General features: G+C 40.6%; 1 protein-coding gene across 3 annotated transcripts in view; it reads right to left on the reverse strand.

Moving 5' to 3' along the window:
• The window catches only part of APBB2 (amyloid beta (A4) precursor protein-binding, family B, member 2), a 103315-nt gene that overhangs the window by 26221 nt on the left and 61754 nt on the right, over nt 1-15340 (reverse strand). The window contains exon 9 of one of the 3 annotated variants that reach the window (XM_009884952.1): nt 5816-5821. The exons of the other annotated variants lie outside the window; for them this stretch is intronic. Coding sequence (XP_009883254.1) covers nt 5816-5821 — 6 coding nt within the window. The remainder of the gene's footprint in view (nt 1-5815; nt 5822-15340) is intronic. 3 annotated transcript variants of the gene reach the window in all.

The following is a 15340-nucleotide window of genomic DNA, read 5'->3' on the forward strand; positions in this document are numbered from 1 at the left end:
TTTGGCAAAACTCCTCATCAAATGTGCTCAACCAGCAATAAAGAGCTGTTTCCCCAGGGACTGCACTTGGTATGTGGTGGGGCTTAAACCCCATCCCGGGGCATTTGGCATTCACAGCTGCCCATGGAATTGCACGTCACTCCTCCTGGATATAGGTAAGGACTAGGGGGAAGCAAACTCCAACCAAGGAACAACCGCAATGGCACAAGGACACGGGCCACCACCCTGCATGTCACTCTTCTCCATCCAAGGGACTCACTCCTTCAAACGAGCCAGCAGAGCTGCTTGTGGGATCACACCCTGCCCTCCTCAAGGAAAACAAGCCAACATGGCAAACGCCCACCACCCAGCCTCTTTAAACCAGCTGAGCTCAATGTGAGTGAAAGCAGGGCAGGGAATGCGACCACAGGTATTTCCACCAGCAGATCTGAGAGGGTGAAAAGCAGTTAAGGACAGTTTTCTGGCAGTCACTTCTTCCAGCCACACAGATGCACTGGGAGCAGGATGTTTGTTCACAGCTAAATATATCCTGCAAGTCTAGTGAGGTTCCTTTCTTCCCTCCTGCGTATCGTCAACAAGGTTTGTCAGGATCAGTTACACTCAAGCGACAACCTGTACCATCCCAAAAGCTTTCTGCTGATTTCCATGGCAGTAACAGCTTGGAGTTTAATAAACAAATCTGTTGATGCTGCCTAAGAAGAAACAGATCCAAGTCCTTCTTTCTTGGATGTGCTGGACAACCAGCACTAACAAGAATTCAAGGTCAGATAATAACTTTTGCACTGAAGCAAACAAATTTGTTCTTGAAAGTCTTAACACAAATGTGGAACTCACGTGTGGGGAAAGAAAGGAGCATTTTTATGGACAAGTGAAATGGCACCTGAAACTGATTAAATGGTGGAAGATACACATGTGCTATATTTTTTAATCCAGGTTCCAACAGACATTCAATATAATTTGTTTAAATTTGCAAATAAAGACAGAATTAATCTGATATCTATGACAACTACCGCTCTCCATTGCCTTCTCCTCTTTCACTCTCAGCAAGTAGCATACAACAGGATATGGTAGTTTTCCAGCTGGCCAAATGACAGCACTCGTGAGAACAATGTCAGACTCCAACTTAAAAGGCTTCTAAGGAGAGAAGCCAAACTTTGCCATTTTAATATGCTGGAACAGTTTGTGGGAAGAGAATCGCTCTTCCCTGAACCTCTCTTCAGTATAAAAAGAGATTCAGCAGAACTTTGGAAACCTGTAAAAATAAGCATAATTAAAACTACATCCCAGTCTGAGTTATTAGCTGGCTATCTAGCAAATGAACTGGAACTGAATTCTAATCCTGTGTTGGTTTTGATATTTTGGTTAAGTGATACATGTGATACTTACTGCCTGTGCACCTTTCAGTAACAACATGGCTAGATACAAACATGCTGTCTCTGCTGTTGAGAAATAACTTGCCCTGGTATCAGCATTTCAGCTTCCCTTTCCTTTGCCCTACACTCTCTGCTCCTCTAAGTTTTGTTGCTTCTAGTTGCTGTCTATGGAAAGAGGACCAGCATTAGGAGAATCTCCTAGGGCTTGGCCAGCAGGTAGTTTCTGAAAATGAAAAACCAATTTGGTCCCAATGTCTTCCCGTTCGTGCACGTGCAACTTGCTTAGTAACTATAGCTGTGTGTCTCACGTATGTTGTCCTGGCAAAACTTAGTTTTACCAAGCCCATAAAAGTACATGTGAGGTGACTAACTTCAAACATTAATTTAAAATTTTATATATAGGTTGTGGGGGTTGGTGATGTCCGACTTCTGATTCCTTAGAACTCACTTTGCCAAATATATGTATTCTGAAAATGCAAGGTGAAATTTGTACAAAAACCTTCTTTCACGAGCTGGGTTTTAAAGAATCCTCATCAATAATGCAAGTTTTGAGACAAGTCAGAGATGTTGCAGCACTTGGCATCAGCTGCCGAGTTTGGCTGACGGGGTCTCCCCAGCAACAACTGCTACCATAAACCATGTGAAAACATTTCCAGCACAAATGCTGCACCGAGTCCCATTTCCCACTGCCAGCCAGCGCTCTGAGCTTGCAGCCTAATCACTAGGCAGGAGGGATCTTTTTAATGCACTTTACCTACAGGCTGCAAAAGAAATGAGTTTGCAGCAGGTAATGGGTCAAATTTACACCGACAAAAATATGACAAGCAGCCAGCCCTGGCAAGGTGAAAATTGCCCAGGAGAGCTCTCAGCTGAAGAAGATCCAAACAAATTCAACTCCTGCACTGCCAAAACTGCCAAGTTCAAGGCAGCAGGGGTGTTTCGGGGCATGCCTGGTGTATAAATATAACACATGTTGTTCCAGCCTCTCCCAGGTATTACGTGGTGCTCTCTCATGGGACTCCAACTGAAGTACAGCCCCCAAGCTGCTGTGTTCCTCACTGGAGATAAGGTTCAGCCAAGCTCATAATCAGGGAGTGGGTATTTAGTACCGTAAAGAATCTGGGCAGATCTCCATGAGCTTGGCAATGATGATGTGCCCAACTCTCTGGTTAAACTGCCAGTGAACAGCAGGCCATCCAAGTAAATGAAATTAGCTTATACTCTAGACACAGGGGTGGGACCATGTTAACCCCAAATTGATCAAATAGACCTGCTGCACAACCAGAAGTTATTTACCTCAGAGCAAAATACAGAGTATCCTATCACACACAGTCCTGGTAATACCAGCAGACCCGTGGCTGGACTAAAGAAACAAAACCACGGCGGAGATCTTCATACACACCCTGGGCGTGTACAGGGACTGGATCCCAGGGTTTCACATACAGAAAATTTTGAGGAAAAAAGAAAATGAGTTTATGAGTAAGGCACCAGGATTTAGGTTGCAGCTTATTTCAGTTTGAACTTAAGGAAAGTGATACTATAGCGACAAATAAAATCGTGAGGCCAAGACTGTAATTTTTGCAGGCGGCGAGGTAGTTAGCCCTAGCAGCTCCACTCATACTGCTGGCTCACAGTTGCAGACCAGTAGACTTGTAATCGTACATTTGAGATAAAAGCAGAAGCAGGTTTGCATCCCAGCTCCTGTACCTGCAGCGTTCAAAGCTCCACTTCTTCCCTACAGGAAGAGAAACAAATGTTTCCCAAACTTGATCTGCCTTTTGCTATTCTGAGGCATCTGTCCTGTCTTGAAGCAAAACATTTTGACATTTCCAGGAGACAAAAAAAAAAAAAATCAGTCCTTTTCTAAAACCTCAGAGCACAACAATATTTTTTTTTTTTATCTATAACAACCTAAAACCTTAAAACCTCCCACCCTATCATTGTGATCATCTACTTTCATCACAAATTATTAAGCAACAACAGCAGTGCACAATCTTCTAATTTATCTGAAATTTGCTATTATTTTCAACAAGAGGGGGGAGAACGTGAGGGATGAGTGATGAAACATTTCTGCAGAGTTCACAATCTTTCATCACAAATTATTGAGCAACAACAGCCGTGCACAATCTTCTAATTTATCTGAAATTTGCTATTATTTTCAACAAGAGGGGGGAGAACGTGAGGGATGAGTGAGGAAACATTTCATAAAGTTTAAATCCTGGGTTCGGGTAGGGATATGAGTATCTCCATACACAGCACAAACCAAGTTTCCAGCATCCATGGATGAATGAGGAAAGTTTGAAATACTACCTTGAATCCTAAACGCTTTGAAGTGACAGACTGAATACCATTTATGAATGCCCAGGCTGGCAATATCCCAGAAGGGCTTTGTTTGTATTTTACACTAAGGCCCTTGAAGCCACATATGTACTTCATAAATGAATAGATAGCAGGAGCAATTGCTCAGTTTGCTTTGTCTAATTCATCTTGTTATGTTCCTGGTGGTAGCTGAGCAAAAGCAGAGCTGAAAAGCAATTTTCTTAATAAAATACACAGAAGTGTCGTGTTTCCCCCCTCCAGATTTTAAAAAAACCCAACAACCAAACAGCCAAAACCAAACAAAAACTGAAACTTTCGTAGTGTATCTGTTTTCTGGTGGTTTGAGTACTTTTTATCTTAAACACGTATGTATAATGTTGGAGATATACATGTAAAGCTTCTTTAGATTCCTCAAATGACACCAATAGGAACAGAGCAATAATAAACTACTTAGTCAATGAAGAAAGACTGATAATAAACAACTACAAAGCAAAAGCAATTCAATACATCCTCAGCAAACTGAACTAGACCTGCTATCATCTTGCCAAAAGAAGGACCTTAACTAGTATGAGAGTGTGTCTGCCATCGCAGAGGACAGGCCGTAAGGACCCAGGTGGACCTTTCCAGTCTGAGCTACTGAAAAATTATTCTGCGAGTAATATACAGTTCCTCTTTTTCTGTGTCTTCTTGACAAATAGAGTATCATCCCAAACACTGACATGTGTCAGTAACAGGTATCCTAGAATACAGGCAAGCTCACTTTCACAGGTGTTTTTCTGAAGCAGAAAAATTAATTTACTCCACTGTTGTTAAACATAAGATCAGCAGGATATCGAGTCAAACACTGAAGCCAGACACCTTGCCTGACCTCGCAGACCTCAAACTCCTTCATACTCTGCTAAGATTCATAGCAGGCACCTTACATTTCTGCCTGCTATTTTGTTCTCTACAAGAACCACCCTAACCCTGCAAAGAACATTTAAACCATCCTGCGGCTCCCAGAAGTATTACACTGATTTTGCTAAACAGTATCTAGGTCCACATCTGTAAGTTTATGGACTAACTGAACTCATGTTGAAGTTAATAAAAAACTTCCCAGCAATTAAAAGAGGAATTTGGTCAGACTCAGGGGGCACACAAGCATATGTCTGACCAGCTTTGAAATTAATCAAGGTAGGAGAGGAAAACTTCGGGCAGTAAAATATTGAAACTCTAGAGAGAATTGTGTTCTATGTTTAATACATCATCCAAATTATAAATTGAAATTATTTTTATGGCATTAAGATGAATAGCATTTTTGTGAAGCAGACAATCATCACAAGAGATACAATGAACACAGGTTTTTCAACGTCATTAAGCACAATTTTCTTCTTGCAAAAATACAGATGTTCATGTAACACAGTTTGTAAATAGAAAAACAAGTCAGTCAGTAAAAATACCCTAAATATTTAAGACATTTTTCTGTTGAAAAAAATCTTAGTTTGCTCAAATTAGTGTTCAAGTTTCTGCAAATCAATCTGCACATATCAAAGAGACTTAGTAGGCGATCTACCTCGATTGCCAGAGGGCAAATTGTGCTGAATCCCACTGACAAACAAAGGCCCTTTCCCCTGGTGGAGCCAATGTTAGGAATGATGCCTACACACCATCCTCAGAATTAAAAGCCTGAAGTAAAAATGCTTTCTAAATACATGTAATGGGTCAGACAGTATATGCTATGATTTACATAAAGATGTATCGCATATAAATATTTGAATTGCAATCAGCTAGTAGCAAATGTGGAAAAGCATCCCGAGGCAGATACCACTTCAACTATTTAAATCTCACAAGTTGATAGCAAGAGCATCCTCTTGTATTTTAGAGGCACATTCCAAGTTATTACACCAGTGCAGTTCAGCCAAGTTTGTGACTGTGCTTAAATAGAGACACATGACAAAATTTGGCCCTTATGTTACTATAGCATATACCAAATTCCAGAAGACCTTCAGTGGTCTACAAATACATAGGCATATCAAAAGTTCCTTTGATATCAGGAGTATAACACTGATGCAAACATGAAAAATGTATTTATGTAGGTGAATATAAATATTTACACAGTAAAGGCATATATAGAAACATCCTACCTCTCTCTAACCCACCAGTACAGTATGGACATAAACTGTTCGGACAGGAAAAAGAACTAGAGACAGGTCATTTTTTGCCTGCACTTTTGCTTTTTAGTTTGCTGTATTAGAAAGTTGTTAATGTCCCACATTTAATTAAATAGCATAACACAGAGATAATCGAATGAAACCCTTTCCACTGCACAGTAAGTTTTTGCCTCTGAATTACTTTTTCAGAAATCATTTGCCTGGTAGAGTAACAATTTTTAGGAAGTCAAATTTCTGCCTACGACAGAAACAGTAAGTGTAGTAAATACATGTCTTAGAAAAGGTCAACCTTTCCAAGTAAGCCACACCACATGACAGAAAAGTCTGTTACTACTCATACAAACATACTATAATAAAGGTAACAAAGAGCTGTATTGAACATCTCAGCTAGCATGGTACTTATAAGTATTCTTAGCACAGTTTTTCTTAAAACACTGCTCTTTTCTTCAGTGGTCTATGCTCTCTGTGGCTTTTCTCCTCAGAAGGTTTTTTGTATGCTCACCTTACTCAACAGCTTCAATGTAAATTAGACTAGCAAAGTGAAATCACTAGTGGACTGATTTGCTTTTCTCCCATCTGCTACAGAGACCTTGAATTAGACAAGCTCTTGAGATGAGAACGAAAGAATACAGTAATGGTTTTTTTGTGTGCTTTTTTTTTTTTTAAAGAGAAGTGTTATTGAATTGAAATTATTTGACAGCCTTCATAAGGCTGTAAAAGCCTAATTCTCTTGTGAAAATTTATTCCATAGGTGGCTCCCACTATACACAGTTCCTACCGTTGACATATCTTCTGAGAGATAGGTAACTAAGAGTCTAACTTCAGTGCCGCCAAAGATGAAGGGGGTGAAAGGCAGGCGCCTTCAGTCAACTCTGACCAGTTTGGGAAGGAAGGTGCTATTTTTTGTTAGCATAGCTTCCGCTGGCAGGAAGCAACAGATTGTGTACGCACCCAAGTGCAAGACCAGGCGAAGTAAATAAGGTAAGTTTAAACCACCTTTGATCGTCACTTAGGACCAAAGTTTCTAACTGGTTGCTGAAAACCAGACAGGCTTCGAAGAGCCTGGGAGCGGGATATTTTCTGTTCACCACTACGGAGCCGGAGAGCAGCTGCCTTTTGCTTCACTTGCATCACTGATTTACCACAGAGTTAAAGAAGCAGTTAAACACAGGAATTCAGTCTGCATGTAGCATCTGCTTGATTAACATACAGTGAAAAGAATAGTACAACAAAGCATGGGATTTCCACCCCAAACTGGCAGTCAGTAACTCCTAAGCCAGACACTTTCATAGGTGGCTCAGGCTATTCTCAAGGGACCTGTGCGACAGCCACTGGAGTTCACCTATTACCCTACTTGTGTCCTAAAGCATTTTTGAGTTTAATAGCTGCAATCATAGGGAATGCGTGGAGATTTTCTAGCGCAAATCTGTAGAAAGACTTTAAGCCAGAAACTCAGTCAATATGCCATCTTTTTTATTGAGACAACTTGACTACATCGCAGTAGTTATTTATAGTCCAGCTTTAGACGTATCGTTTATCTTAACTGAAAGCTTTACAGCTGAGCAATTCCAACCACTATTTAAAAAGCCTGCCTCCCAGAAGAAACACTAGATACAATTCCCAAATTATATGCAATATTTTCCATTATTTCTTGAAAACAAATACACAATAGTAAAGACATTCTACAGTAAAATACTTTAAACAGGGTTCTGTTTAAGGTGACTAAGCAGTTGTTGCCATGCTCAACCCGCTAGCAGAGCGAGCGACACATTTTAAATAGTTGTCTGGTTGTTTTTCCTAATAAAGGGAAACCTCCTGCCATTTTCCCCACTTCGTTACAAGCAAATGCCATAGCTCTACCCTGAGCTCTCCTTCAGGGGATTCTCTGTTCCTGTCCCCCACTCCCACAGAAATCCTTACAATTCTCCTCTTCTGTGTCCCTATTCCCTTGCTCCGTGAGACTTCCCCGCGCTTGTGCCAATCCTACTGCTACTATGCTTTTCTGCTGCTGTTTCTGCATTTAATCTTTTCAAAGGTTACCAAATATCTGTAGCTCCATGGCCAAGATTGTCCCTAGGCACACCCTTTTTTCTCAGCTGCTCTCAAAGGCTGAATCCACAGTTCGTAAGCACCTGAGCTGCTCGCAAGCCTCAACTATAAAACTGAAAAATCTCCCACTGTCACATGTAATCATTTTTCATCTCATTAGTGGCATTAGGCAGAAAGGATAGAGGGACGTTGCCCTAACACAGCTGAAGCCACTATTGATACAAACCCATCCATTGGTGCAAAACTGCAGGTGCTTGTTTCAAGTTGATACGGGCCTATTTCAATGCATCTGCAGTCTACCACGTCTTTCATGTTAAATCTCAAAACTAGAGTAAACCAGCTTCATTAATCAAAGTAAGAATGCGCACATACAGGTTTTGCACCCACTTAACTACATTTGTTTGAAAACACATTAATTCTGTAAGCTTGACTGGATTTCCCCTTTCACAGCTGTATTGTTTCATTACCCCCTCCTAGAACACGCTGCACTTGCAAACAATAATGTCAAGCCTTATGGATATAAATGGGAAGTTTTATATAAACAATAACCTAAACCGTTTCTTAGTGAGAGGGGAAAATGCTGTCAAAACACACCAAAAAGGATATTCAGATGCAGTTAGCTTAGAGAAAAGGAGAAAGGAAAAAATTACTCTAAAAAAACAGCTAAGAATATGGGTGAGAAAAAACAGTAAAATCCTTTTCCTCCAGTGTAATCCCTCACCTATGCCCTATTTATGTGATTCCTCACAGTATGTTTTGTCCTTATTCCAAGGTTACCGGGACTGAGGGGAATAGGCAATATTGATTAATGGTGTTGCAGAGTATGAAGAGTTCAGCTGGAATTACACATTCCTTGTGTTATTTCAGAAGAGCAGGTGCAAAAACCGTCTCAGTTTTAGTTTATTTTCAGCTTTTCTTGACCACATCTCTTTAATGCAGAAGAGAAACTTTATGATTCATTATCTCACACAGCTTGATAAGCTTATCACAGAATTGGAGAAAGACTCAATCTCAGAGCACGTTCAATCGTCACCTCAAAGGGAAGGCAAACCCAGAATACCATAAACAGCCCCCTGAATGATGAGCTATAAGCCACACTGCATCACTGTCGCTTGTACACAAAATATTTTAGAATTATAGAATCAATTAGGCTGGAAAAGACCTTTAAGATAACTGAGTCCAACCACCAACCTAACACTGCCAAAACCACCACTAAACCATGTCCCTAAGCACCACGTCTGCCCATCTTTTAAATACTTCCAGGAATAGCAATTCTACCACTTCCCTGGGCAGCCTGTTCCAATGTATGATAACCCTGTTGGTGAAGAAATTTTTCCTAATATCCATCCTAAACCTCCCCTGGCACAACTTGAGGCCATTTCCTGTCCGTATTGATAGGAACAGTTTTCCCTGTTACTTGGGAGAAGACACCGACCCCCACTTCTCTACAACCTCCTTTCAGGCAGTTTTAGGGAGCAATAAGGTCTCCCCTCAGCCTCCTTTTCTCCAGGCTAAACAACCCCAGTTCCCTCAGCCGCTCCTCATTAAGACTTGTGCTCCAGAAATTACAGATACAACGGGATACCCTAACCACACTAAACTTGTATTTATTGTCTGTACTTCTCCTAGCTTTTAATTGTCTAATTAACACCAGGTACCCCTCCTAAAATCTCGTGTCCATATGATAGATGTGCACTGGAGCTCAAGACAGGTAATATCTGTAAATACAGTTTCAGCTAGGAAATACAGATCATAACCCCACGAGACAGACACTTGACCTGCAGCACAGCTTCCACATTCCCCACTTGCCCCTTTTCCTCCCTCTAACAAACCAGTTCTTGCTCAGACATGTCCCAACCCCTCTTAGCTTGACACACACTCAAAACTAAAAAGAAAACATTTAACCTGCTGCAGCATTGTTGCTCAAGTGAAAACTTCCAATTCTCGATGTCTAGAGAAAGGTTTCTAAATCTGTATTTAGACACTGGATTTTTGAAGACAGCGAATATGCAGAGATCCTACTGAAGTCAGCAGGCAGTGCAGGCGTTAACCACCTCTAAAACCAGGCCATTTTTATTTAGCTGTCCAAACAGCAAGATAGGATACTATAATTCCCAATATTTTGAGGAATCTGAGACACCCCTTTTATGCCATTTCCTCCTCATTTTCCACCGATTTGTCCCATTTTCTCACCCACATCACCCCAATAGTTTTCTCAGCTCTTGCCCTAAACAAGTCTTGAGATAACAGAGCTCAGGTAAATTCTGTTTTGTTTTTAGGACCTTCTTCTCTTCCAGCCTTATAGGATTACATCCATCTCACTTGGGGCATCTATCTATTTAGCTGTCTGCCCTCCCTTTTTGACGCAGCTTGAGCCTCATCTTTGGTGTGTGCATCAACCTACTCTCTTCAGTCCAGTTGTCTTCTCCGTCTTTCTCCCCTTTTTGATTCTCAGCCTCATTTTATTCCCTGATATCTAGGCAGCAGAAAACCAGCAGCAGTTCAAAGAAGCAGGGCAATGGACATCATCCACACAGACAAAGAGATCCCCACCACCATCACCTGCCAAAATGGGCATTATTAGGGCAGAGGAGGGAGCCCAATGCTTTCACACTGTCTAGTCGGAGAGCCTATGATCAGAAACCCCCAGTATGGGAGAATCTGCCTTTCCACCACTTAAGAACCAAAAGCAACCATGCTCCCTCCTCAGCCTGCCAGGGAAACACACAAACTATAGAGAGAAAACAAAATTGGCTATGTGATGACAAAGTTAGTGGATGAACAAAGCAGCATGCTACGTGTTTTGTCCAATATGCCAGGTACCCAGCAACCAGTTTCATATTCAGCCCCACCAAAGCTGTGTCCTGAACCCACCCGCAGCCCTCTTGGCCAACTAATGGCTGAATTTTTCAGCTGGAATATACTACTGCTGTACGGAGACACCATGAGAGAAGGAACCATCATCTTTCAGGCAATTAAGGTCCCATAGAGGTTTTAAAAGTGGAGGCACGCTTTGGGTTGGTGGAAGAGCAATGAAGATAAAGGAGGATTCAGGGAAATGCGCTAAGGAAAACTCTTTTACAAAATTGATGGGCCATTACCTTTTCTCTCTTCCTTGTTAGCGAGCTGCTCAGAAAGCAAAGGGCACGCACCAGCAGTTGAGAAGGGGAGACAAAACCCAACCTGAGGAATGATTAATGTACAGTCCTGCAGCTCACAAGTGAGAACAACTCTTTTACAGCTTCACTATGCTAATATTTTCCAACACGCTTTTAAAGCCCAGGAAAAAAATCATGTCATGGGTGGCTTGTTAAGAAGCAAACACAGCACTGACAATTACTCACTGATACACTTTGTTGCTGTCTTTGTTGCTGACTGGGGCTAAACCACGACATACACCTGTGATACCACAAACACTCTAAGTGCCAATGACCTTATTGATCTTGAAATCAAACTATTTAAGCAAGAGTGAGGACTTTTCCTATTTGCAAATATTACAAATGAATCATCATGGCTCTGTATTCAGTACAGCAGGAGAGGAAGACTGTACAGAACACAGTGCGTTTTACTTTTAAAAAAAATCACACGGTATTACCTAAGACACCAAGTCTGCCAAAAGGATGGACAGATACAGTATGTTTATTTTCCTTTTATGCCCATATATATGTATCAAACATAGGAGCTCAGTGTCTACACATATACATACATAACCACCAATTTGTGGGAATCTGCTTTTGTTCATGACTTTATGAAGGTACTCCAGCTTTTCTTAAAGTCAAACCTATTTTACTGACTGATTAATTGAAAACAAGGGATGCTACCTTTCCAAACAGAAAATCACCACGCAGCCTAAGTCAACAAAACGAAGAAGCCTTTGCTTATCACAGAACTGTTAAATAAAAGAAACTCTAGAGGTCAGGATAATGGCGCAATGTATGGAGAGAGTGATTACAGCCTCCCGGAAGATGTTTCTGCCTGAGGTAAGTTAGCAGACACATCCTCAGATTAAACTTTCATCAGCAGATCTCTGTATTTCATCAATCTTTCATTATGGCATAGCTTAGAAAATCATCTGGTCAGGTGTCATTAGAAAACCTCTTCATCTTCCAAAGCAAAATCTATCCAAATAAATTACTAAAAGCAAAACAGAGTTAAAAAGGAGGGCCTGCAGATCATTATGGGGTTCAAATAGCTCAAAGTAGAGGAAAATATACATTTCTGCAATATTTTAAAATTGAAACACACTATTTCACAACAAATCCAATATATTTTATTATACAGGCTCTTGGACCAGAAGATGTAGCTAATTAACAAAATTCACGTGAAACAACTTGGAAAAGCTTCATCCCAGAAACTGGGATTTCATCAACTTCCCGGACAATTAATCCACCAAAGCAGCAACGCGATCCCCTCACTTTTCTCTGATGATAGCAAACTCATAATCAGGGGAAGTTGTTTTAGGAATCAGTGAATGGCTCTGGTGTTTCTCACCTCAGGACCAATAAGCAATTTTACCAGGACGAGCCCATGGACTGCACGCTAACGTACACATGAAAAGAGATGCAGTGCCATTTCCAGCTCAACAATATGGTTTTCTCAGATCAGGTTCTCCTGTCACCAAATGCTTTTTTCTTGTATGTTAGTGCTTCTTCAGCAAATGCTACATCATTTATGCCACCCTTCATAGCATGTTTCCTATACTGAACCTCTCTATGCCCAAAACACATTGTACATCTGATTACTAAGTCATAAGTTTGTTCTTTCTCCTTGTCTTTTGAATCTTCTTCTTTTGGATGCAGCCTGAGTTTACTTACAAATAATGGCTACACCGCTTTTCCTAAAATTGACCCATTAAAAAAAAATAAGATAAAATTAAATTTCAAAAAGAGTGGGCTCCAGTCCTGAAAGTCATACTGGACACAAAATTTCTGTAGAAGCATATACCAAAATTCTTACAAAGGGCTAAAAATAAGAAAGCTCTGAAATCAAACTTCTTAGGATGAAAAAAATCAGATTCCAATAAAAGTGGCCAAGAACATTATTGTGCAAGCAAATGAAATATTAAGCCTGGTTTTGATTGTGTTTATATATTAAACCTTCAATAAACTATTTCTTGCTGTTATTTACAGCAGCCAATCAAGAAAAGTCATGTTCTCTAGAAACAAGAAATGTTCACTGTCAACACAGAAAGACCAACTCCCACTTCTGATGGTAGAAATATGAGGAAAGATTAGTTTATTTGCTCTGCCATGTTCTCTGTGTTGTTAATGTCACAAATAAAATCTCCTTTCAGGAAAACAGTAGAGGAAATTTCTACCTTTTATGACCAAGAGGGAGAACACTTGTTTTGTTTGATTATTTTTTTTTTGTGTGTGTGTGTGGGGGTGTGGTTTTTTTTTTTAAACTTGGACGTGTCAATCTCCCACATACTCCATAACTAAGTTGTTGGGGTTTTTTAAACAGAAACACTAATTTCTGCTGAAGCCTCAACAGAACCGGAATTCATCTTTGGTCCCCAGATATGGAATGAAAAAAGGCAGGACTGGGATCAGAGATGCTCTTTCCTGTACGTTGTATGTAGCTTTTGGTAAACATTGCGAGACACCATGGCAGATCCATAGGTCAGAGCAGACACAAAGACCTGCGCACACAAAACCTTTCCCGCCAACTCTTGTCCTGTTGATGGGGCTTACATTCACCTAGGAGAGTTTGCTATTGCCTCCCACCCCCAGATACATTTCACCAAAAGCTTACAACATTCTTGGTGCTGCATGGTTGCAAAAGGCACATTTCTCTTAAATGTCCCCTTTCAACATCAATATTTCTATGACCAGTTCTGTCTTTAGGAGAAGCAGGTAACCAGCCTGAAGAAATGTGACTCATTATCTTATAAACAACATAATGGAATGATTTTACTTTCTAATGAGATTTAAATATTTGAAAAAATAACTGTAAATGCTTCAAAAAAAAAAAAAAAGCAAAGCTGGCTTCGTCTGTAAAGCTGCATCACGTTTAGGTGCCCCTTAGATGCTCTATTTATTTCCTGACCAAAGCAAGCTACTACAAAATCTGACTTGAATGGAAACGTCCAATGCACTCATTTTCTGAGGCAAACAAAACACTCTAATGGTTTATTCATAAGAAGTTAAAACCTTTTTACTTCCCACCATTTCAAACTTGATTTACCACTTTTAGATCTCTAAAAAAATCTGCACCAGTGGAAATGAAAAACAGTAAAAAAGCCCACAACTATCAGTCATTTATAGAAGTAAAAAATTTAAAAAGATGGAATTAGGTCACAGAAACATTTATCATAGAATAGTTTGGGTTGGAAGGGACCTTTAAAGGTCATCCAGTCCAATCTCCCCTACAACGAGCAGGGACATCTTCAACTAGATCAGGTTGCTCAGAGCCCCGTCCAACCTGACCTGGAATGTTTCCAGGATGGGGCATCTATCACCTCTCTGGGCAACCTGCACCAGTGTTTCACCACCCTCATTGTAAAAAATTTCTTCCTTCTATCTAGTCTAAATCTACCCTCTTTTAGTTTAAACCAGTTACCCCTTGCCTTATTGCAACAGGGCCTGCTGAAAAGTTTTTCCCCATCTTTCCTCTAGGCTCCCTTTAGGTACTGAAAGGCCACAATAAGGTCTCACCTTTCCTTTTGGAAATTTGGCCAGAGATAATCAGAAACTTTGGGAGGGATTAAAGAAATTTCAGAAAATCTTTTCCTGGGAAAGACTTTTCAGGTCCAAAATGACACTTCCCATCAAAAGTCAGAGATAAAAAAAACCAAACCACCCTACTATTGCAAATATCTCAACAATCAAACACGGACACAAAAAGCAGCAGCTTGTTAGTGTTATTCAATCTGCACTACCCATGTGTCAAGATGGGTACTGTCCAAAGATCCTGGAATTACTCAAGGTGAATGTCAGCGTTTTTGATACATGAAAATGCTCAGCGGCACAGGGAGACAGCTCACTGTCCCGCTCTAAGTCAGTCACCTTCACAACCCTGTTCCCACAGCAAAGTTACATGACAAAGAAGGATGCTACCAAAAGAAGACCAGTCAGGAATGAAAGTGAAGGAAAGACTGGCTCCGTGGCAGGAAGGCCTTTAGCACACACTCATGGTTGCTCCCTACGGCAAGGAAGAACTTCAGCTCGCAGGCAGTCAGGTTTCAAGGACAAACCTCAGTTTTCTGCAACACCCTTAGGAATTTTCTTGCATCAAGATCTTTAAGTAATTGTAATGGCTTAAAACCATTACTCTTCCCTCAATCCAACTTTTTTCTCCATCAAATCAAGTACCTCAAGATAAGTCAAAACACATGCATGCAGTCAGAGTGTAAGCAGTGTATTTAACTTGGACCAGCAGGAAGACATGCTTTCACATAGCCAGCAGAAACATACTACAGGACATATTTGAAAATATGATTTTATATTA

The sequence above is a fragment of the Charadrius vociferus genome, unplaced genomic scaffold (genome assembly GCF_000708025.1).
Source record: "Charadrius vociferus isolate BGI_N301 unplaced genomic scaffold, ASM70802v2 scaffold134, whole genome shotgun sequence".
NCBI lineage: Eukaryota > Metazoa > Chordata > Aves > Charadriiformes > Charadriidae > Charadrius > Charadrius vociferus.